The following is a 22,270-nucleotide window of genomic DNA, read 5'->3' as shown; positions in this document are numbered from 1 at the left end:
GCAGATATTCATAGTTGTGCTTTTTCTTTTTGCATTTTGTCTGGCTTTTTTTTGCGCTGTTGAACTGTAATGAATTGTCTCATAATCTATTCCATCTTCTTGCCATTAGCAGGCTCTGAATGTTCACAAATAGGAGCAAAGAACTCATTTTCCAGAGCTTTAATCACACAAAGAGGGAATGCCTAATTCTGTAAATGAAATGGCCTGTGATCACTGAAGCAGAGATTTAATATATCACGGCAAATTAGGTAGATTTTAATAAATTACTTATCTTTCTGAATACTTTACATATGCTCACGAAATAAATATAGCCTGTTTTTTTGTAAACGGCAAAGGGCCCCCTTTACCTATAAAATCCCGTTTAAAATACACTAAAAAGATATTCACAAATAGAAAAAGCATAAGCTATTCCAAATGAATCTTATCTAGAAACTTCTATCTTTTTTGAGGGGCTGATCCACGGCTCAATTAAAAAAAAATCAATTAAATCCTTCATCAGCATTGGTTGAAAGCTGGAAAATTGAGTTTCCAGGCTGTTTTCAATCATTGTTTATCAGGATACAACTATTTGTTATTCATGTTTTATATAAGTTTTAAGTGTGGTGGTGGTGGGGGTGAGGGTGAGAAGGGAACCAAAGGCCCAGCCTGGAGCGTAAGATAATCTGATCGATTCTTTTATGGTTTCATCTTGCACTTTGATAGCTATTAGTTGAAATATGTAAATCTCTTTTTCCTGCAGATGAAAAACAAAACAAAACAAAAAAGGGAGGTTTACGCAATCCTCTCCCTTCAAAAAACTTGATAATCACAAACAACTGATTATAATGTTAGCAGAAGGGCAAAAGTTGTGTGTTTCTTTTTATAAAAGCTTGCAGTAATTTAATAAGTCTTGGGACCAGTCTCCTTCTTTATATTTAATTGATAGAAACGGCATGCATCAAAGAAAACGCATACTGAGATTTAATGTGCATAAAATGGATATTAGCATTTTAAAGAGGCAGATTAACACATTAATCCAAGTAATTTTCATATATTGCTTCTAATAAAAGCTTCACAGTATAAAATCCTTAATGAGGCTAATCGCAGGCATTCCATTTAGTGGGGTGATTAGGGATAACATAAAAGTATTTTTAATCAGTTTTCTAAGGCTTAAGGTTTTTTTTTATTTTATTAAAAATTAAAAATTTGACTTGCATTTTTATTACTGTTTTATGTTAAGGCAAACATCATGTTGAAAATGCAAATAAAGCACATCATTCAATCATGTAGGTATTAATTATTTACAAGCTGGTGTCCATTGTGGGGTAGGGGCTGTAGCCTTAAGGGTGTGTGTTGGGGAGGGAAATGTATAAAAAGGAAAATCCAAACAGACAGGAAAATATACAAAGTTTACAGCTGCAAATTGTGCATCCTTCACATATAAATTATACATTAAATATTCTGTAGCATCTCTCTCTCTCTCTCTTCCTAGATCTAGCCTGTGCGTTGGTTATGCGGGGAGAAAGCACATCTGTCGACACAGGCTCTCATTTTCAGACCTCCTCATAGACTGAGCGCAGAGCATGGAGGGCTTCGACTGTTACTTTGAGCTTCCCAATTACCGCTCCACCATCTGGTGAATCCAAAACTGGAAAAGAAGCAGAGAGGGAAAGCACTGTCAATAGCAAGTTCACAGACCCTCGCATTCCACACCTTTGAAGAGCTTCAACATCGGTTGCGGAAATGCAATGGCCCTTCATTCACACGCACAAAGAGATTGGGTGTGTGTGTGTGTGTTGTAGTAACAGAACTCTTGGCCATTTCAAGTAAGCGCATCTGAGAACCGCAGTCAATTGCTCTTTTGAGACCATGAGCTAACCACATCTCCAGATGTGGAGCATACGCTTAACACAGGCAGAACGAGATAAGAGTTGTGGAAAGTCCTGGGTTCTCGCCAACTACAAACACATAAGTGAAGGACCACTGCCATCACCTTCTTATGGTGGAGGAAGATGAAACCTGCTCTCCTGCACAAGAGTGAGCTCTTCCTAGGTAGATTACACTACATTAAAAAAAGACATTCCAAACTGGCTGCACATGGTCCCTCCCCATGACTAATAGGTTAAAGACTGTCCAAGATTTACCTTATCATCCTGGGAATTTAGGGTGGCTGTAACAATCTTGATGTAATAAACCATGGTTTATTGGACTAAGAAGGAGCCTTATGTCTGTGTCCTCCAACCTTATCCTTTCCCTCCACCCACAGCTCAGTACTTCCATTGCTGTTTATTAAACCAGTTTCCCAGCGTATCCAAAACGGAAAACTGCTTTAATTTTTGTTTACAATCCAGAATATGAAAGCTGGATCTTCTAAAACAGTGTTTCCCAAACTTGGGCCTCCAGCTGTTTTTGAACTACAATTCCCATCATCCCTGACCCTGACTTGCTAGCTAGGGATGATGGGAGTTGTAGTCCAAAAACAGCTGGAGGCCCAAGGTTGGGAAACACTGTTCTAAAACACATGTCCTCAATCACACAGAAAACCAGCATGACGCAGAGAGATCCACATTCAAGTTTCCACATCGCTTCACTGGGTAAAACAGGCCCAGTCACTCATCTCCCAGCCCTAACCTAACTGACCTGTTGCAAAGATATGGACAAAATCCAGGATAAACAACCAAAACAAATATCTAGTTGTGACCTAAGATTACCAGTTCAAGAACAAATGCTTGATGTCTGGTTCAGAAGAATGTACCTACGTTGTAAGGAAGATGGTGGGTTCAGTCTTGTTTTAGGAATTGCAGTAAACTCCTCCCAAACACCATCAGCTGCTAATACACCTTTTATAACTATATTTCACTTCTGAGGTCTGGAATAGCACTCCAAGAACTGCCACAATCCAAAATCCACTTTTATAAAAATATTTATCTGGGCCAGCTCTATCATTAGGTAGAGTGGCTGCCTCAGTCAGCAGGTGATGTGGGGTGATGAGAGTTGTGTGTGTCACATGGCCTCTGCTCAGGGGTGGTGGGGAACACTCTGCAGTGGCTGCGTTTTGTACATGGAATGGAGAAGGGGGAAGTGTTATTTTGTTCTTTGTTTCAGACAACAAAATGACTTGGGTCTTTTTTGCTATCTCTCTTTCTATAGGACTACCTGATAAAAATTCCACCTCTCCAAGTGGGAAGTGGGTGGAAGCCCAAACAAACCTGGGAAAGATTTGGGAACTGAGGGTTATAGCCAGTGCTACTCAGAGGAGACTCACAGAAGTACATGAACCTGAATAACTTAGGTTCATTAATGTCTGTGGGTCTCCTCTAAGTAGAACTAGCATTGGATACAACCCTCAGAGCTGTAAGAAAGCAAAAATAAAGAGAAAATGCCCTCAAACTCACTGTTGATGTCTTGGTCAATGACGTCTTGCCCTTTCCGAAATATCTCCATTAGACTGACGTATGCAAAGCCAATATCTTCACACTCAAGATCTTGCTCATCCTCTGGAGGGTCACTTACTACTGTAAATCGTATGCTGAGAAGGGGAAAAAAAGGGGGGGAGGCAATGAACTCAAATATTTATTTTTGGTATTTCAGTTTTAACTTCCATTGGAGAATCTCAGGGTCAATTACAAATTATTCACACTTTTAAGAACTGGGTGCTTTACTTTTAAAGAGAAAGCAGCCACAGGGCCCCAATCCACCAGTTTCCTGCCAGAAATTGCTGCCTGTGGCTATTTCCTACTCAGAGTGCCATTTGCAGTAAATAGCACATTTGGGGGCAATTGTCAGCCCAAGGTGTGTATGGCATTTTCAGAAGGAAACTAGGCTGCAGTCTCATTTTGAGATCATTGTGCACGGCTTTAGACCAGCTTCCTATGTCCCTGCTCTGTTCCTCCTGTTCTATAAGGGCTACAACACTGTTGAGAGGTTCCCAACACACTCAGTGAGGGGTCAGGATGCAAAGAGCATAGGAATATAGGAATCTGCCTAATATAGAGTCAGACCATTGGGCCCGTCTAGTTCAGTATGGTCTACAGTGGCTGGAAATGGTTCTCCAGGGTTTCAGACAAGGATGTTTTCAAGCCTTACCTGGAGATGCTGGGGACTGAACCTGGGACCTTCTGTATGCAAAGTAAAAGCTATAACCATTGAGCAACAGTCCCAAAGCATATGCTTATGTATATGCTCAAGGCAGCTTCGGAATTTGTGTTTCTAAAGCACACGCCACCCAACTCCTCTGCTGAATGACAAACCATCACTCAAGGGAGTTTCAAAAGCAGCTGATGATGCAATATTGTGTTGGTGTGGGTGAAATGGATATAGAAGCAAAAAATCCCACTTGGCTCCCTAAAGGCCTTGGACAAACTTCCAAGTAGCTCTTTGAATCCTGTCCTGGGGCTCCAGTTCCCAGTACTGTCCAATGGATTCAGAGGTCTGCAGCTGATGGTGAGGATGCAAGGAGCTGCAGATTTGAAGGTCAAGATGAGCAGTTCGACATGCTGCGTGGCAAATGCTTTCTTTTTTTTTTTTAAGAAACCCTGAGTGTCAAGCCCCTTTTGTGACAGGCCACATGGTTCAGCTGTTCAAAGAGCAAAAAGCAGGGACACAGCCAGTGCCTGTGGTGGCCGCAGTGCCATTCTTTCACCAGAAAGTTCACAGGAAATAACAACAACAACAACAACAACAACAACTATGTGGCCTTCCAAGAACATGCAACAAGGTTAAGCTGCAGAAAATATGACATTGTGAGTCCTGGCTTTAAATGTATTTTTTAAAAAAAAAAAAATGTACACAAGAAGACAGCTTTCCCTCTGTATCTGTATTGTTCTCCCTTTCTCGCTCTCAAAAAAACCACACCACAAAAACCTTTTGTCAGCAAGAGAAGATCCCACGATCCCGTTAAACAGAGCTTTCAAACACATATGTAAAATATATGAGAATGTCCTCTAGCTGTATGCATTCCTCATAGCATAAAATATCTTAGTCACAATGCTAAGACGTGGTGTAAGTTCTGCCAATAAAATTATCCACTTAAGTACAAAGAATTGGAACGAACTGTCCTTTGGAATGCGACACTCGCTTAAGTCAGGATACAGAATAAAACCAAGATACTATTTGGGGGAAATTTAAAAGTACAATATCCTTTAAGGAGCAGACAAATAGCCTACTTCCCGCTACTTCCCCCTGCTATGTTCGCCTGCATTTGTTTACTTGAAAACACGGAATAGTACAAACCATAGAGACACATGTAACTCATTAACTTTCCCTGGCACCTTCATCAATGCCACAATCGGGAGGTCTAGCCAGACCACAGAATGTTGGCTTTGTAGACAGTCAAAGTATGCTGCGTATGTCAAGAAATGACATCTATGAAAACATCAACGTCAGTGAGAATTAATCCCACTGTTGATATTGTAGATACTGCTTTAGAAAACACATTCGCTTCTAAAAGATCAAAATGCGAATGGTAAGGGCACCTTCCTACATAAAATAGGACTGAAGCCAAATCTTGCTTTCATTTCATGAAATGTTAGTGGGTTAAAGTGGGGTTATACTATTGATCGCACCCTATTCTGTGAGATTTGTTGTGAGTGTGCTTGTTATCTGTGTTAGCTGCTCCAACAAAACTGGCATCTCATTCCTTTCCCCATCATTTTACCCTTCTAGGCTTAAAGAAACTCTTGCTGCCTTAAAGGCCCCCAGATGTTAAACTGGTTAAATTAATTTATTATTATTTTTAGGATACAATCCTATTTGTCAGGTGAAAGTTCCCTGTACTCAGTGGGGCTTACTTCAAAGTAGAGAGGTACAGGGTTTGCACTGTAACTTGATTAATCCGTGGGAAGAGCCTTTACACCAGGGATGGCAAACCTCCTCTAGATGCTGTTCGCCTAAAACTCCCATAATTCCTATGGGCTGGGGCAGATGAGAGCTGTAGTTGAATAACATCTGAAGTGCCACAGGTTAGCCATCCCAGATTTAAATCAAAGGGTTTGAAAGATAAAATCTGGGTAAGTGGTTTGGTTCTGATATGCACTTCTTATGATCTTACTAAAACTCTGCATTTATAGGACACTTTTCAAGAGTTCCAAACTTTCTGCACTCCTTTCAAACAGGTAATAGACCCATATTATTACAGTCCCCCTTGCCCCTACTGCTGAGAGACTGAGGAGGGGAGGCCTTTGGAGAAGTATGGGTTCAGTGTTCAAGTTACACAATTTTAGTCCTAATTTCCGTTATCACTGATTTATCCTATCGCTATAGCTAGACCATGTGCAGCCAATTTGGAATGATATTTTTATCCTGGGTCCTTTGGTTTCCTAAACTTTAAAGTTTAGTTCCTGTTTCAAATGAAAAAAAAAGTTCTGGTATTATTATTATTATATAAGGCATTGTGATAGGAAACATGTGCCAAGGGAGCAATACGCCAACTTCAAAATGTGCTGCGTCTGTGCATTCGAGGGCTGCATCTCCCTTCCTGATGGCCCAACTTCTAAAAGGTGGAAGGAGAGTGAGGAGGCTTTATGGATGAGCCTGCCCAGACGGCAAGGCTTGCTTCAGATGTTCTGGAGGTGGGATGGTAACTTCTGAAAAACGCTTCCATGTGGCGGAAGCCTTTTGCAGATACCGTAGCAGATGCAGATGGCTTTTTGTGTGGACGTGTTCAGCCACGTGCTGAGCTGCCATACTAATTCCCCACAGAAGGAGACGTCCTGGCTTGACACGCAAGTGATCCACATGGAAAGCTGGTTGCACCAGTCATGGCATTATGGTAATTATGATGCCACAGCAGGGCATGAATTGCTATTTTACTGCCGATGCTCCACACTTTCGAAATGCATGCAGAACAGTACCTTTAACCGCAAGGGTCAAAAACCAGATTTCTAGGAAAAGGTAGGGATTTCAAAATGAATGACTAAATGCAACTGAACAAGAAAGTGAGCATCTTGTTTGCAATGAGGGCAAGGTACAGATTTATATGGTTTGGGGCAGGATCTACTCATGAGATCTCATTTGAAGTACGGTGTCCATTTCTGGCCACCGTAAGGCAAGAGCTAATAAGCACAACCTATGATGACTTAGACTACTCAGCCACCCAGCCTAGTACCGTGTATTCTGATTGGCAGGAGCTTGCCATGGTCTTGCTCAGAGAAGGTACATGATATCCTTTTAACTGGAGAGGCCAGAGATTGAACATGAATATGCATGCAAAGCATACGCTCTGCTACTGAGCTATATAATTCAAGGACAATAACAAGAGAGTGATGAAGAATCTCCAACAAGACAAATTGGATCAAGAAAGAGGCATCTACAGTGGTACCTTGGGTTAAGTACTTAATTCGTTCTGGAGGTCCGTACTTAACCTGAAACTGTTCTTAACCTGAAGCACCACTTTAGCTAATGGGGCCTCCTGCTGCTGCCACGCCGCCAGAGCACAATTTCTGTTCTCATCCTGAAGCAAAGTTCTTAATCTGAAGCACTATTTCTGGGTTAGCGGAGTCTGTAACCTGAAGCGTATGTAACCTGAAGCGTATGTAACCTGAGGTACCACTGTAGTTCCTTCAACCTAATTCTAGTTGGTAAAAAGCAATGTTTGAAGCATGGCGATGGAATATGTACACCAATTCCACATAATTAAGATGTCAGCAGTAAAGGAAACATGTTTCTAGTGAGCCTGCTATAAAGCAGGAGTGGATCTGAACGACATGTTAGCACACTGTATTTTGAGATTATATATAATCTGATTTTATTTTTTTTTAAAAAAAATATTTTAAGAGATTATACCTTGCCCTTCAAAATGTAACACAGGACAGAGTATAATTGTGGGCATGTGTAGGAATTAAACCAACACATGCCCACAATTATGTGCATTGGATTCCTACTGAAATAAATGAGACTTGAGCATTACTAACTGCCGGTTGTGACATAAGGTGAATGGTTGAGCAATGGTATTTGCTTCCTGAGGAATCTGTGGACCTTCCCTGGAGTCTTTGAAGGTGAGGGAAGAGGAAAATCATTTCAGAACACAAGGAAAAGGTTATCTATCTTGCGTTCATGCATGGGCTTTCAAAAGATTTCAGTGGGAAAGGATTTAAACTTCTACCCTTGGAATGACATGGACTAAACCTTGCACAATGATTGTAGAGAGGCAGCATGCCAATGTTTGTGGAATTTCAGCATTTGAGCGAAAGATCCTGCTTAGTCACTGGACTCAAATTAGTCCTGTGAAACAAAGATCGGGACACAGAATATGGCACTATTGGGAAATCTGTAGCTTTATTTGGAGTTCTGCTCGCACCAGCATGTTATCCATCTTACTAATGTATGCAGTAAATCTGGAAGTCTTTTCCTTGTTTGCAGAAATGAAAAAAAGAAAAGAAAAATCTTTCTGAACTTCAAAGTGCTTTAGATGTGATACATGCCTGCTCTTAAGGGATCACTTTATGGCACTTCCTGTCGGATTCCATTAAAAAATTGTGCACCAGCCAACATATGAAGCTCAATTTTAAAGTAAAATGGAGAAAACAAAGACTACTGTCTTATTGCCAAGTACTACCCTCAGGTCTGCACTGCTTATCTGTCTATATATGGATAACTTAAGTGTGTGAAAGGCTGACTGGGAACCCTTCTACCTGAACCAGCAGCTATTCTGAACCACAATCAAAACGGTATGGATCAATTACTCCTCTACAAGGAGAATGACTGTCCTGTTGGAGTGGAAAAAAGGGTACACATGGTACTTGTTGTTCTTTTCTGTTTTTTTTTGGGGGGGGAATGAAAATTATAAATAATAAATAAAATTCAGGTGCTACTATGTGACAACATCATGTACCCTTGAAAGAAAAATGTAGCATTTATCACATGGAAATACAAAATTGTGAAGTTGAAGGGCACCTGACCCATTTGGCTGCAAAATTTACCTTCCGGGGCTGGGCTCTGATCCTTGAAGCATGGCCTTGAGGAAATCGCGCTTCACTTTGTTGTTTGCCTGGTCCACATGTATCACTGAAAAATGCAACAGGAAATGGCAATGGCTGTGATTACTTGCAACGAACAAAATGAACACAATTTGCTTTGCTAGTTTGGTATCCAACCACTATGAAATTTCTGTGGTATAAATTCTCACTACATGGGAACATGCCTGTATTCAAATATTCCTTCAGCCAATGTCCATGAACAGTTCCTGTTTATGGCTTACATGACTGTACATTACGATGCCGTATGATTCTATTTTATTTTTCTTTCATTTGGGACAACTCTGAAGGATCACAGCTGAGTTGGGGAGCACAAGTCCCCCCCCCCCCGGTTCATTGGGCTGGGAAAGCCCCCTTAACCTAGTCTTCCCCAACCTTGAGTCCTCATATGTTTTTGGACTATTACTTCCATCATCTTTGCCTGTTGGTCATGCTGGCTGGGAATGATGTTGGGTTGTAGTCCAACATCTGGAGGCCCAAGACTGGGGAAGGTTGCCTTAACCCAAGGTTTTAAGTAAGAGAGCTCATTTCAGCTGGAGCACATTGTACCAAATGTTTAAATGTACCAAAGGTCTGCTTCCTTTAATGAGGGTAAGTAAATCCTTTTACTGTACTCAAATTTCTCCCCCTCACACTGAAGGGAAGGATTGTGGGATAGTTCTTAATGCCCTGCTTTGAGGAACAGAATTAAAAACCAGAATTCACTAAACTGCAAATTTTATAAATAAGAAAGTATAGTGTAGATGAACAGAAAGTAGACATAATGCTACATAATCCAGAGAAGTGTCTACTTTTAGAAAAGGAAAGCAAAATGTAGAAATACCTGTGGGATTAGAATCCTTATGTCTGAGGGCCCTTATAATGATTTTGTTGAGTCTTAAATACATTTAACTGCTCAGCTGTGCATATCACAGAGTTGGTTGAAATGTGGTAAAGAGGGGGATTCCCCCCCATCCACATCTACTAAATATTTAATGATTGTAGCCATAGGCTACTGCAAATACAGCAAAATCCCTATCAGCATGGACATAAAACATGGATAAATATACTCTCTGTTCAAAATGTACCGTATTTTTCGCACCATAGGACGCACCTTTCCCCCTTCAAAAATGAAGGGGGAATGTGTGTGTGTCCTATGGAGTGAAGACAGCATAGTCCCAAGACCCTCTGCCGCCTGGAGAGGTGACACGCAGCTATGGCAGGAGCCTCTATAGCCGCGCGCCACCTCTCCAGCTGGGAGAGGAGGCTCGGGGCTAAAAAGGCCCGCTTACCCTATCCCGGCTGGAGAGGTGACACACAGCTATGGCAGGAGCCTCTATAGCCGCGCGCCACCTCTCCAGGCGGGAGAGCGCGCTCGGGGCTAAAGAAGCCCCGCTTACCCTCTCCCAGCTGGAGAGGTGACACGCAGCAATTGCAGCAGCCTCTTTAGCCGCGCGCCATCTCTCCAGCTGGGATAGTGCGCACGGGGCTAAAGAAGCCCCCTGCGACCCTCTCCCGGCTGGAGAGGTGACATGCATCTATGGCAGGAGCCTCTATAGCCGCGCGCCTTTGCACTAATCCCCGACCTGCTCTTTGGGGCTGGTGGTAGGCTTCCCCCGCCAGCCCCGAAGATCAGGTCGAAAGGAACCTGAAGCCTGGAGAGTGAGAGGGGTCGGTGCACACCGACCCCTCTCGCTCTCCAGGCTTCCAAGGTAGCTGCCTGAAGGCGTCTGAACGCACCTTAAACGGCACCTTGTTTTAGAGGGGGAAAACAAGAGGGGGGGAATTCTCCCCTGTGCAGCGCCTCCTGCCGCTTCGCTGAAGGGGCGCTGGGCAGAGAGGGAGAGAAATTTTTTTTCTTGTTCTCCCCCCTCTAAAACAAGGTGCGTCCTATTGTCCAGTGTGTCCTATGGTGCGAAAAATACGGTAATCAAAATTAAAATAAATTTAAAATTTTCTAGGATTACTCATAGATTTAACTGGCTCAAATTTTCAAGCCACCTTCTACAAACCACTGGTGTTTGGTTCAAGATTTGCAGCTGGATTGTCTTTGCAGCAATTGGAAACATTGAAAGGATATATATTCGCATTCATCAGAAAGTAAGTCAGTTACTATTACCTGTATTGCTCACATATCTGTATTGCTCACATATCTCCACACACACAGTGACACAAGATAACCATATATATTTTTCTGCAACAGGTGTACGGTAGGCAGTGCAATAAATAATGTACTATATCAACCATTTCCATTTGTTTATTATCTGTTTCCTGAAGCACTCTTGATGCAAGGCACTGAGTGTAAGACACTGGCTCCCACATTTGAGTTGGCTTGTCTTTGAAGACTTTCTCCAATGGTCCTGTACTGAGTGGCCCACCTTTTGAAGCAGGGCAGGTGGGTTCCACTGTTGCTCCCCAGCAAGTGGTATTAGGAGAAACACTGTCCTTGAACTGCAGGGAAGCACATTGATCTAAATGTAAGGAAGCAGTTCCTAACTGCGCAATTAGCGGTGGTGTCCATTGCTGCCCTCTGACAGATTTCAGGTTCGTCCTCCAAGTTTAGTCCAGATAATATTGTACTTTATGGGGAAACAAGGCTGATCCGGGCATTGAAGTCACCTCCCAAGACAAGCCGAGGGTTGGGTGACAGAGAGTCTATACTTTCGAGTAGCTGGTCAAGTTTTTCCCAATATGATCTCAGTTCCCCACAAGACTTTATTGGAGGTATGTACACGCAGATGCAATAAATATTTCTCAGGAGACTACCAGAAAGGGACAACACTAAAAAATTAGGGGTGGTCAACGAGGGACACTGTTGAATTGATACATTAAGAGAGGTTGACACCAGCACCGCCAGCCCCCCCGCTAGGCCTTCTATACTTTACAGTTTTAAGAGCTGGTTGAGTGTAACTTGTAAAACCCTGGACTTCCTAACTGTAAATATAGAACATGGAACAGGAAGCACAGGAAAGCAGTGGAAATGCCCCCCTTTTTTGCATAGGGGGCACCTCTTTTGGGGCACAAACATAAGAAAGTGGTTCAAATAATGGGTCCAACTAGCAGAAGCCCACACAATGACTTTTGCTAGTGCAACAGGGCTTCCCACCTCATCTGCCCCAATTGGCTCAGTGGTGGCATGAGAGAAATTCTAGAATAGCACCTGGAGGGGAGATCCTTCCATCAGGCAGGCAGAAATGCTTGCACTGACAAAGCAATCTTATTAATGCTATGTTGAATTCCTCCCAAACATTTACAAGACATCTGCTGGCTATTGGACTTGCAGCTGTCCAAGGCAGCGCAGGTCAATTCTGCGTCCAGGGCAGCTGTCTACCAGCTCCATCTGGTACGCAGGCTGAGACCTACCTGCCTGTGGACTGTCTCGCCGGAGTGGTGCATGCTCTAATTATCTCCTGCTTGGACTACTGCAATGCGCTCTCTGTGGGGCTACCTTTGAAGGTGACCTGGAAACTACAACTAATCCAGAATGCGGCAGCTAGACTGTTGACTGGGAGCGGCTGCCAGGACCATATGACACCAGTCCTAAAGGATCTTCACTGACTCCCAGTACATTTCCAAGCACAATTCAAAGTGTTGGTGCTGACCTTTAAAGCCCTAAATGGCCTCAGCCAAGTATACCTGAAGGAGTGTCTCCACCCCCATCAATCAGCCCGGACACTGAGGTCCAGTGCCGAGGGTCTTTTGGCGGTTCCCTCACTGCGAGAAGCAAAGTTACAGGGCCTTCTCGGTAGTGGCGCCCACCCTGTGGAATGCCCTCTCATCAGATATCAAAGAAATAAACAACTATCTGACATTTAGAAGATATCTGAAGGCAACCCTGTTTAGGGAAGTTTTTAATAACTGATGTTTTAATGTTTTTTTAGCCTTTTGTTGGAAGCTGCCCAGAGTGGCTGTGGAGACCCAGCCGGATGGGAGGGGTAGAAATAAATAATAATAATAGCAATCATCATCATCATCATCATCATCATCATCATCATCATCATTAATGTGATGGCTTATGGAACAGGGCTGGCTTAGCCTAAAAGGATCCATGCAGATTTCACCCCACTATTCCAATCCAGAACCATGCATGCATGCAGATACACAGATCAAATTCTTGTGCGTGCTAGCTTGTTTCTTAATTGCAATTCAGCTGCATGTAATGACTCACTCCCTCTCAAAATGAATGGGAAAGCATTTTGGGGGTAAAAGCAGGAGGGGACATTCTGTGCGTTCAACTGGAGTACTCAGATCTGCAACAGACTGCTGGATGGAGCACATCTCTTTTATTTATTTAAAACATTTATCGCCCACCTTTCCTAAAAATTCAATGCAGTTAAAAAAAATAAATATACAAATACAGTAAGAGCAATAAACCAAATGGTGTGGTACAAAATAGAAATACCGGGAGAATTAATCTGAGGCATTCCCTTAATTGCCTACATATCCAGTTAACTCTTTGTTTAAATTTGCCTTGTAAAAGGAATGCAAAAATAAATAAATAGCTTTTAAAATACCAGCTTGTGAAATTAGCTGTGAGAACAGAAGACATGTGAAAAGTTAACCTATGGTACGTTATGTTATGGGAACTTGTGTAACACTATTTTTAAAAGGGATAATTTGAGGAGTGGGGGAAGAGAACCTGGTGGGGGAAGAACTAACTGCCTCTTTCCATGCTTCCTAAGGAAAATCAACAATGAAAGCCGGAATGGAAGTCGGAACAGTCATGTGATCCAATTGTCATATTGCTGGCAGGTTTATGCTCACACTGTCAGAAGAGATACAGGCAGCATCTAAGAATGCCACACAGTTGTCATTTCCTGTTAATGGCCCTGGCAGTCACGACTGTGAAAGCCAGTGGCTTTTATTGCTTCGCAATGGAGGGGATTTACGGTGGTTTCTTTCTTTCGCCCAGTGAAAGTCAGTGATAGCGATAATGTATGGCAGAGCGCTTGTCCTTTCTGACAGCCCCAGTAATTTAATCCCCCTCTCCTGCCAGAACAGGCAATAAGAAAGACTTCTAGACCAGCAGAGTGGGGAAAGCTACAGCCTGACATTCATCTCTTTATATCCCAAATAAAATAATAAAAAACAAAAACCCTTCAGTCAGGTTACGAATGTGGACACCAGTTTGGAGCATCTTCCAATATCACAGGCACATACACAAAGTCACAAATTTAAGCATTAAGACAAATTTTTATGAGCTGGATTTTACAGATACTACGGGGGAAATAATTGATAAGAATGCAGTGGGCATGTCCAGTGATATTTCCCTTTTGGTCTGAAGCTACTGTCCGCATTAATTTTGTATTGGATAAATCCTTGTTATCTGCAGATGCTCATGTACTTTTAAATTATATTCATCTTGTACGGGACTTTCAGCAGAACACTAAGAGAGGGTTGTGAGAGTCCTTATGGTTGCCAAGAGATTTAAACTTTGAGCCTGGAAGGATGAAACATGCAACATATATTATGCAATGGCCCAAGGACCTTACTGCCCTTGCAACGTTTAAGCCTATTTCTTATAAATGTCAATTTTGTTTGGATATCTATCAGGACACATATCAACTTACATGTTTAAAACTGAGGTGGATGTACTGATGGCCACTGTATTATTAAGATGAGCTCTTCTTGGCTTGAGGACCAGAGATGCCAACCAAATTTTATCTTGTCCCCAGACTCCTAACCAAAAGTTGTTGGAGATAATTGAGGTGGATAGGGAGATAGGACAGGATCTTTTCTGTGGTAGAATCTTTACTATGGAATCCATTCTCTAGAGAGGTTAAACTGGCTTCACCTTTGTTAGTTTTAACTGGGCCGTTTAAATCTTTTTGTGCTTTCAGATGAATTTAAATATAAAGGTGTTTCTCGTTCTTAATCTATAGTTTGAGCTCATGTTTTCTTTTTATAATGGAATAATATTATTATATTAATGATATATTATACTTTATAGTTTATCAAATCCTTAAATTAGTATTAACCAGCATATTATATTATTATCATTAACATGAGCCTCATGTTTTCTCTCTCTTTTCTTTTTGTTCAACTTGTTAAATAAAGCATTGTGGATACAGGATTTTGGGGGCACCAGCTATGGGTAAATGAGGGCAGACTGGGGCACAAATGTGGATGTCTCTAGTTCAAACTTTGCCTCTGCAACGAAACCATTAAGTGGCCTTAGGGAAATGACTCTCTATTGGCCTCTGTCCTGTGGGGGATAATACTGCAGAGTTATCCTACAAGGCCAAATGTTGAGTACTGTATTGCTACGACTACCCAGGCTGTTAATGGTTTTTAAGTGGTTGATTAATCTCGGGTTTTGTAGTCTTTTTAATCTGTGAGGGGTTTCTTGGTATTATGCTGATGTTTGCTTTTATGACATATTGCTACTTTTTGCTCTGTGTTTTTATGACATATTTTACTTGTTTTTACAATGTATTGTTACATGCTGTTCTGTGTTAGTTTGTTTTTTTAATGTTGTAAGCTTCCTCAAGAACTATGGTTTGTACGCTGGATATAAATATTTTAAGCAGAGAAAATATTTGTGCCTGCTCCCAACAACTGTTCTCATCCAAATTCCCATAATGCTGCCACCCACTAACTTGGAATAGGGATAATATTGAGGAATCACACTGTACTGCTTAACAAAAGTCAGATGAAGAAAATTCCTTTCCTCCCCGCACATTGCACACTAAATCTTATGTGCTATACTTCTGATCTCTTCTGTGAAGTTTTACAGGCTCCTGCTTCTTTGAAAAGCAAAATGCAACAATTCTCATTTCACCAGTTTTAAAGCTTCCCGAAACACAAATGTCTAGATTAAGCACCAAAGCAAGAAGGCACAAACATGGAAAATTATAATTAAAAAAAAAATCTACAGGAAGCTTGGGGGGTTTTTTTTTTGGGGGGGGGACGGGTTGGGGAGCATGGAGCCTTATATCAGGGAGGGATCTGCTATAAGCCCTGAAAAGGTTTAATATGTAAGGGCCAATGGATATTGGAGGGCATACTGAGCAAAAGATCCACTGTTGGAAGTAGCAAGTCTCCGAATACCAGTTGCTGGGAATCACAAGTGGGAGGGAGAATGCCGTAGTAGTCACACCTTGGTTCTCAAACGCCTTGGTACTCAGACGTTTTGGCTCCTGAACACTGAAAACCTGGAAGTAAGTGTTCCAGTTTTCAAACATTTTTCAGAAGCCGAACGTCCATTGTGGCTTCTGATTGAGTGCAGGAACAAGGATCCACTGTACTTGGGTCCTGCTTCTGGGCTTCTCATAGGCCACAATGAGAACGGGATGCTGATCTATGATGGGCCATTGGCCTTTTCTGGCAGGCTCTTATGTTCTTACAAGCGAGTGTGGCAAGATAACTACCACCCTTGCCCATTGCTCTCTTAGTACGTAGGAAACCAACAAACGAATGGGAAACAAGAATCATGTAAGTGTGTAGGTGGAATGCTCTATCCAAGGCTCCCCATGAAACCCCTGGAGTCTCCCTACTACTTACCCAAGTGAACCTACTTATGCCAGGTCTCTCTATTTCTTATTGTCACACTCTCTATATTCAGGGAAACATATCTCAGGCTTAATAAGATAGGAATGTGCCTTTCACCCACACAAGCACCCCACTTTGTGGTATAAAGCAACCAACCAAAGAGTAAGTCTTAAATTAAACCTAGTTTCTCATTTCTTTCAAAGCAAGGAACTATGGCTACCAGCTTCAGAACAAACCAATATATTAAACCATGGTCTGAAGTTAGTTTAATAGCCTGGCTAGTTCTGAAGCTGGTAACCATAATTTTCCACTTCAGAGAAAAGAGGAAACTACGGTTAGAGTTTCCTAGTTTAACTGCAGCTCACAAAGAGGCCGTGTGACAAGGAAATAGATGGCATCTTAAGCTGGAATAAAATATTCTGAATGCAGCCAATGCATTTCAAACTATCCTATAAACTAGGATAATTTGGGCAATCAAGTAGTATTTGATTGGAAGGGATGCTGGAAAACATTGTGATGGTGTGATTGATTTTACTGGTGTCCTTATTTCTGGACCTTTCAGCATTTTGCTTTCTACAGCCATGAAGGTTAGAAAGACACTTCTCCCCAAACCTGAATGCTGACATGGTCTCAGAATAGTACAGATGTGCCAAAATCTGTTCACTGGGGATGTGCTTCTGCCCCTTGTTCTGAAACAGGTCCCAAACTTGTGCGTGCGTGTGTGTGTGTGTGTGTGTGTGAGAGAGAGAGAGAGAGAGAGAGAGAGAGAGAACTTTAAAAGAATTTTCCGTGTTGTGAACATGGAAAGTTCCTTTCCTCTATCATCCTATTCAGAATCCAAAGTGCATCTAGACATCAATTCTCTCTTACCCCCCCCTTTCTCTCGCCTTGCCTCAGGTAACTACAATTTGTCCAAATAATCAACTACTCACTCCACAGAGCCAAAGGCTTCTGATCTATATAGGTCTCATAAAAAAAACTTTGGAAGATTTCATTAATCTTGCCCCTTTCTATTGTCAATTCCCAAGCAGGTTTATATACAGCCAAGATAACATTCTTTAGGCCCTCGATCATTAATCTTATTTCCAGGCCCCTTTCTTGCCTTCTCAGCATTCTCATGGCAATATTCTCTCAGCCCTATGAAATATAAATGCTATTTCCTTGTTATCAGTGTCTATCAACTGAACTTAATCTTTGTTATTTCAATTATGGTGGCCTTGTCTGGGGGGAAAAAAATCATTTTGTCAAGGTGAAATTAAGAGTCGACCCCAACGGTGTAACTATCTATTTTGAGTTAGAGGAAAGTATAAGGTCAGTTTGCTTGCATCTACAATATTTCCCCCTTAAAGTTAGAATCATCACTCGGTTGAGTTTGAAAACATGAGCATGACACTCGCCTGCTTACTACTGCTTTCCTATTTTCACCTTTAGCAGATCAAGTTATTTTAAAACTGACCCACACTGAGGCCCTATCCTGGGGCAGCCAACCTGGTGTTATTCAGATGTTGTTGGACAACAGCTCCTATCAGCCCCAGTGGCCAATGGTCAGGGATGATTAAAACTGTAGCTCATCAGCATTCAGAGAGCACCAAGCTGGCTATCCCTGCCCTACCCCAGGGATCTTATATTGAAACCAACATACGCCAACATGGTGCCCATCACACCTGGCCATAGGCCATGCTGGCTGGAGGTAACAGCAGCCATACTCCTATGAAATTGTACAGGATGTTTGGAGGAACCTAGCGGGGTATAGCTGGAGATGGCCACCTGCCAGAAAGAGCAGAAGAGAGGGTCTAGTGGCAGTGGTATCTCAACCTGAGCTTGGGGCGACAAAGATACAGGGCTGGTTTGAGGACATGTCTAAGACCTGGATCAGGAGAAATACACAGGTAAGGGGGTTAAACTCAGAGTGTGGGTGTGTATATAGCGTATAGTTATGAAGTGTTCAAATTTATTTTCCCTTCCTCTGTATGACTTAACTGTCATACATCTGACATACAACTGTCATAAGGACTTAACTGTCCTTATACATCAACCTTCCCCAGTCTGATGAATTCCAGATGTTTTTGATTAGCACTCTCATCATCCCCAGGTAGCACACCTGTGGTGCTGGGGGCAGATATGAGTTGTAGTTCAAAACGTCTGGAGGGAAACAAGGTGGGGAAGGACTGTTTGGATATGGGACTGTCAGATTTACATCACTTTCAGCAGGACGTTTAACTATGAAGGAGAATAGATGTTAGATATGTCTGGCATCCCGATAGTTGAACGCTTTCCATCTTTTCCTAAATACACTTAACACAGAGCTATATATAGTTCTTTACATGGATAGATTGATCCACATAAGAAGAACCAAAACACCATTTGGCTCCATAACAGTATAACAATAAGATTTAATTTATTAATTAAAAGACTACCTTGCTTCTACCTATAGATTTTTTAAAAAAACACAGGCTTGAGGAATTGAAAGCACCAAATCATTACGTTAAGTGTTGCTTATAATGCCAGAATTCCAAAAGATCTCTTTGTCTCAGCTAAGATGTAAAGTAGTTTTTTTTAAAGCCAGCCACAGTGCTAAGATATAAGTATAATGAGAACTCAATAAAAAGAATGTATTATTTACCAAGAAATAATGATTTCTCAAATTACATCTGGATTTATCGTGAATTTTTTCCATGCAAAATCTAGGGGACTGCTAGTTTCCCTCTAAGCTCAAAGTACACTTCCTTCTCCAATCATGTAAATCTCAGTTTTATTAAAGAAAATATTCAATTAACCCCTAATATTCTACATACCCAAATCTAATTAGGCATGAATAAGAAATGGAGTAAAGCTATAGTAAACACACACATTCTGACTTCATTACTATTAGATTATTGGCTTTCCCACTGACATTATCAAACAGCAAATTCATTAGGGCGCTTCCTTGATATGCGGTTCCCTTACCAGAAAAGCTGGCACTAAGGAGAAATTAGATGGCCAGTTATTTAAGCAATTCTCTAGGAAGAACAAAGCAACCATGTTGGAAATTAGTGGTGAGTTATAACTTTGTGGCAATTACAACAAAAAAATGTTTCCCAAGAGGAAGAGTTGGCTGATGTACTCCTAGCTATATGCCTGAATGTGCAGCAAGCTGAACCTTCAGGCTGCCTCACAGACAGGGTTCAGCATAAAAATAATATGGCACAACCAAGTAAGTTTAAAATGGGTTGGGGGAACCTCTGGCCCTCCAGTTCCCACTGGTTGGGGCTGATAGGAGTTGGAGTCTAGCAGCTTTGGGCAGAGGGGAGGCACAGATTCCCCATCAATGGCTTCAGAACTCTGTTCCCATTTCTAATGCACAGTCCTGCCCCCTAGGCATGTGACATAAGGGTGGGGTTTGCTTCTCTGTGCTAGAGTAACAATCTGACGAGTGAATGCTGACTGATATGTACAGGCAGAGGAGAACCTAGACCACTCAGTAACAGGTGGAGATGTCAAACCTGTAGCAGTAAGCTTGGAACAGGGGAATAGTGTAAAGAAGTTGACTTGCTTTAAATCTAGAATGTGAGTCCTGGTTTTGCCATCGAAGCGATATGAACTGTCTTTTCCTTTTTTAAAAATGATATGTTAAAAAGAACCGTCTGACATCAGTTCAAATAAGATGTTCAAATTGCTAGAATTAAAATGTGGGATGTTTCTTTTTGGAATTACAAGTTTTAATAAAGCTGAGTGGGTGCATTCCAGCTTTCAAGTCTGAATTGCTGCGCAATAAATTTCGAAGCCCAGGATTGGAGGGGTGGGGGTGGAAATGAAGTCACAAAGAGCACTTTTTATATGGAAAATGAATGCCATAATAATAAACCAAGTTGGCTGCTAACATACTTTCACTCCCAACTTCAGCCTTCTGACACAGAAAACATACAGACTAGATAAGATCACGCTCAAATAACAGCAGTTACTGACACCAACAGCTGGATGAGTTCCTGATTAGCTACATCACTTAGAACAGTACGCTCTGTACCAAGGATAAGTGCAAGTTTTAACTCTAAGCTTTCTAATGGGAAATGTCTGAATGCTGGATTTTGTGAAATCCTGGGGATTAACGAATCCACAGATGTTTTCTGTATTTTACTGCATGACAATGTGCCATCAAAATTTATTACAGCTTGGCATAACAAACAGCATTCATCTGCTTATATGTGACACTCTAGTGTTATGTATAAAAATGACTGGGGGTAGAATCTGCCAAGCGCTGATTCCCAACAAGCACCACTGAACTGAAGGAGGGTTGCGCATTTGATGCTCCTCCATTTGCTTGCCTTGTCAGTGTTATTTTTTAAATCCTGGTGATATTCAATCACAATTAAAGTCTGAAATAATGCAAGTTGGGTGTAATTCTTGTGAACATCGTGAAACTTCATCCATTCACTGATGGACCAGTTCTGCTTATTTCTTATAGAATATTTCTTATATAATTCACATTGGAAAATATGAGGAAAGCCTCTTCTAAAATTGTGAAAATTATGTATTAGTGAGGTTTTTTTTTCTTTCCCTAGTTTCCAATTTAATCCATTTTTGCTATCCCATTTTTAAAACTATCCCTGGAACAATTGTTAGAAATTTTCCCCTTTAAACAAGCCTAATGAAAACTGGGGTTCTTGCTGCAATACACTTCTGTACCTTGGATGAGAACAAGTGTGGTTAACTCAAGATGTTATTGAACTACAGCCCATTATTCCTGGCAATGCTAGCTGGAGCTGAGGGAAGACACAGCCCAGTTATATCTGAAAAGCACCCTGTTAACCACTTTTGAAGTGGACAATAGGTTATGTTTTGCCTATCCTTGCTTTAATCAACCAAGTATAAGGTGTCAGGGGTCCTGGAGAGTCTTAGTCCCTGCAACACCATGGCAGCTTGCAAGCTGAGAAAACCGCTGGCCTGATCTTTGCTATGCTACAGTGGAACCACTACAGCTGGGAATGCTACTACAGCTTCCAGCCCAGAAGGGTGATATGGAAGAAGCCAACTGGATCTCATTGCTTGCAGCCAATCGCTGCTGATTCTGGATTGGCTCATCCGCACTAGACCTTTCACCAAGTCATTTTTGTGACAGGCACTTGCAAGCTTCCTGATGGCAACTGTTTGGTCACTCCAGGAAGCAGGACCATAGATGAGATGGAAGCTTGGCCTGATGGGCCTTTCTTACGCAAGTTGAAGCATAACTTACCAAATGCCTACCTGATAATATTCAAACTGGAATCACTTTAAAAGAAGCCACACCACTGGTGCCTTGGAAACATAACAGAATAATATTTAATGAGCACATACCATGGCTATAATTGTAGTAGACCCGTTGTCCCCTTCTCGGTTTTGGAAGCGACACTGGTGTTTCATCTGCTGGGAAGTTGGAGAACTTGCACTCTACAAACAGGCGTTTTATTGTGTCATCCATTGCAACCTGGGATTCCGTGAGACTGAGGGATACTATTTCAATCCGGATTTTTTCACCAGACTATTACAAAAAGAAAGAAAGAAAAAGCAGCACAGTATATACTTCTTGTCATGCTAAAGTGTCACAACAAACTTGCACATCACACCAGATGTTTTGGATGATCAAACATGACTGATAGTTTATGACAGAGCGACAATGAGGTCCTGATGCACTGGGATTTGTAGTTAACACTGTCATTGCAACAGACCTATAGATTTATATTTTATGCTGGAAAAATCTCTTTGCCAGCCCTGCTGCTGGTTATGGTTGAGGATTGAACCTGGAACCTTTAACATGCATTGATGCAAGTTGTTGCTTCACATCTCAAAGACACCTTTCTGGGCCACATGTACTGTTCTCAACTCATCAGTATTGC

The 22,270-nt window shown here is 41.7% G+C and overlaps 1 protein-coding gene across 2 annotated transcripts in view; it reads right to left on the bottom strand.

The window, feature by feature from the left end:
- Nucleotides 1-907: 907 nt before the first annotated feature.
- The window catches only part of RPGRIP1L (RPGRIP1 like), an 82,460-nt gene continuing 61,097 nt past the window's right edge, over nt 908-22,270 (bottom strand). Inside the window, exons 23-26 of one of the 2 annotated variants that reach the window (XR_014528525.1) lie at nt 21,732-21,915; nt 8,898-8,982; nt 2,488-3,508; nt 908-2,349 (exon numbers count right to left, since the gene is read on the bottom strand). Coding sequence is in view for 1 of the 2 variants with exons in the window: in XM_083513512.1 (XP_083369638.1) it covers nt 1,533-1,627; nt 3,375-3,508; nt 8,898-8,982; nt 21,732-21,915 (498 nt within the window). In the remaining variant the exon portion in view is untranslated. The remainder of the gene's footprint in view (nt 2,350-2,487; nt 3,509-8,897; nt 8,983-21,731; nt 21,916-22,270) is intronic. The other variant, XM_083513512.1, reaches the window with a different exon arrangement.

Source organism: Podarcis liolepis (assembly GCF_965112155.1).
Source record: "Podarcis liolepis genome assembly, chromosome: 7".
NCBI lineage: Eukaryota > Metazoa > Chordata > Lepidosauria > Squamata > Lacertidae > Podarcis > Podarcis liolepis.
The sequence above is the reverse complement of the archived record's forward strand: the minus strand, read 5'-3'. Positions and strand labels throughout refer to the sequence as shown.